General features: G+C 36.2%; 1 protein-coding gene across 4 annotated transcripts in view; it reads right to left on the bottom strand.

Annotated features, from left to right (window-relative positions):
* Window positions 1-2500, bottom strand: part of Clc (clathrin light chain) — a 30926-nt gene that overhangs the window by 7564 nt on the left and 20862 nt on the right. For all 4 annotated transcript variants that reach the window (XM_027353569.2, XM_070136152.1, XM_027353570.2 and 1 more), the window contains 2 exons: window positions 1215-1304; window positions 812-923 (listed from right to left, as the gene is read on the bottom strand). In XM_027353569.2, the coding sequence (XP_027209370.2) occupies window positions 812-923; window positions 1215-1304 (202 nt within the window). The remainder of the gene's footprint in view (window positions 1-811; window positions 924-1214; window positions 1305-2500) is intronic.

Genomic DNA, 2500 nt, shown 5'->3' with positions numbered 1-2500 from the left:
ATTACAGACAATAAATTTAAATTGCACCCTGGAAAGCCCGGAGATACCCCTGAAGAAACACACTATGTCGTGTTATTGTTGGCTCCTTTCAGCCCACAGATTTCATACCAAAGTGACTGATTCGGCCCAGATAGCTGTGCTTACAGCCAGACCTGCACATACACAAGACCAATTGAACCACGCCTTTAGAAGCAAGACAAATGTAAATTTACCCAGCTCTCTATGCCCTGGCTGTGGCATACAGTTTTTTGGAAATGTTGATGAAAAGACTTGGACCCTATCTTTGAGTGGCAGTATTGACTCAATGCCCAGTCGGGACCAAATAAGCAAACCATTGTTTAGTAGATACAAATAACTGGTTTTAATTTGATGTGGCCTGGTTCACCCCAATACGACCAGATATGATATGAATAGGTTAACCTACTAACGCCAGCATATTTTGACGCTGAAAATAATAGTTTCCAGGTGGCTACAAAATCAGCACACAGGGCCGGCCCGGAATCTGCCCACGACGTATTCAGAGCACGAGCTCCGATCCAACGTCACACTGGTGCGACGCCTGGCAATGTTTATTTTTCCAGGTGTCTCATATATGGGACACCCATCGTAAATGGTTTAAAATAGGGCCTCCAAAATAACATATATACATGAAACAATATCAACCCTGTAACAGTGTACATTTCAAACATTATCTTACACTTACATGTGCTTGGAATAAAGTCAAAATCGTTCTTCAGTTCATTCTCCCTAACATTCCACACAATTAATGTCAATTTGCATGAAGTTTCTCTCAAACAAGCACACTACTAACCTGTTTGCTTGACGAGTCTTGGCTACCTGTTCCTCATGCTGCTTATACCAATCTTCCAGCTCCTTTCTGGCTTTCTCTTTCAATTCCTCTTTGTTCTTATTCTCTGCTGCATCTGTTACAGGAGACAATTCCTTATCAAACATTTATTCTACATATAGCAAAATGATTCTTAAGAGTAAACACAGAATACAGAACTGCTGTGGATTAGTCTCTTGCAACTATGAAGTAGGGGACAGAATGGAACAATTAATACTAATGGTGGTAGGAATGAAAAACGAACAAAGAAAAAAGTAACAAAAATCAAGAATAAATTATCAAGCCTTTCTTTTTCTACTTGACTATGTAAACTTAAAAAAAAATAAAAAATCAAATCTACAAATAAACACTGGAGTTGGTTGCCTACCTTTCTCCTCGAGACGCAAGCGCTGCTGCTCACGCCACAACTTGATTTTCTCGGGCTCTTCCCTGATCACAGGTGGAACAGGAGACCGTGCTGTAATAAGTTAAAAAGTATTGCAACTGCAACAATGAGGAATGCACCAAAACCAGACCTTTTTGTGAGCAGTTATATATGTATATATGTATATATGTATTATATATATCTATATCTATATATATATATATATATATATATATATATATATATATATATATATATATATATATACGTATATACTTAATATATATACATATACATATATACTTAATATATATACATATATAATTACAATTCCCACATATGTTGATAAGAGTGTGTGTGTGTGTGTGTGTGTGTGTGTGTGTGTGTGTGTGTGTGTGTGTGTGTGTGTGTGTGTGTGTGTGTGTGTGTGTGTGTGTGTGTGTGTGTGTGTGTGTGTGTATGTGTGCGTGTGTGTGTGTGCGTGTGTGTGCGTGTGTGTGTGTGCGCATATGTATATATATTCATGAAAATCGATTTGTGATTACAAGCAAGTTATGTCACAATGACAAACTGTTTGGCAGTAAATATATAACAGCAATTACCAATTATGAAAATTACCAAGCCTTACAAGATATAGATAAAAAGAAAGGTTTTTAAACTCCTCTTATCATTGGCACAAAAGCAAATTGAAAAGAACATTCACTACTAATGGTGCTACCATGATTGTAATTTTTTAAACTGTTAATTCCACTAGTTTCCACAAAAGTGTTGTCTAGTAGGTTATTTATCCCATGACACAAACAGGTATTATAATCTATTTGGACTCTTATGAAGATAGAATTGAATCCATTTCAGTATATTACTTTGTGCCCCATTTATTGCATTTATTAATTTTTAGTCACTTCTGCATAATAAGGGATACTCTTAAAATCTTTACCTTCAGCATTCGTCACTTCAAGAAATATCAAAAGATATGTATTTTGAACATTAAATTTCAAAAAAGGATCTGCAATGCAAAATGAAACACTAAAAGAAGATAAATCCTTTCAAGGGTCACATATGCAGCGGAGGGTAGGGAAACTAACGGAAAAATAATCTCACACCTAAAAACAAATTCACTTAGAACCGAATCTTCAAATAAAAGCACAAGGGATTATTCAAAAAGGCATAAGCCATGAGAAAAAGGACAACAGCCCTTGAAACTACTTGAAAGAAACCTAACGACATGTAAGCACCAATTTCAACAGTCGTGATGAGATTGCATCGCTGGAATCTGATATTAGCTGATG

The sequence above is a fragment of the Penaeus vannamei genome, chromosome 21, assembly GCF_042767895.1.
Source record: "Penaeus vannamei isolate JL-2024 chromosome 21, ASM4276789v1, whole genome shotgun sequence".
NCBI classification, from domain to species: domain Eukaryota; kingdom Metazoa; phylum Arthropoda; class Malacostraca; order Decapoda; family Penaeidae; genus Penaeus; species Penaeus vannamei.
Note: the sequence above shows the minus strand (reverse complement) of the source record. Positions and strands in the feature narration are given on the sequence as shown.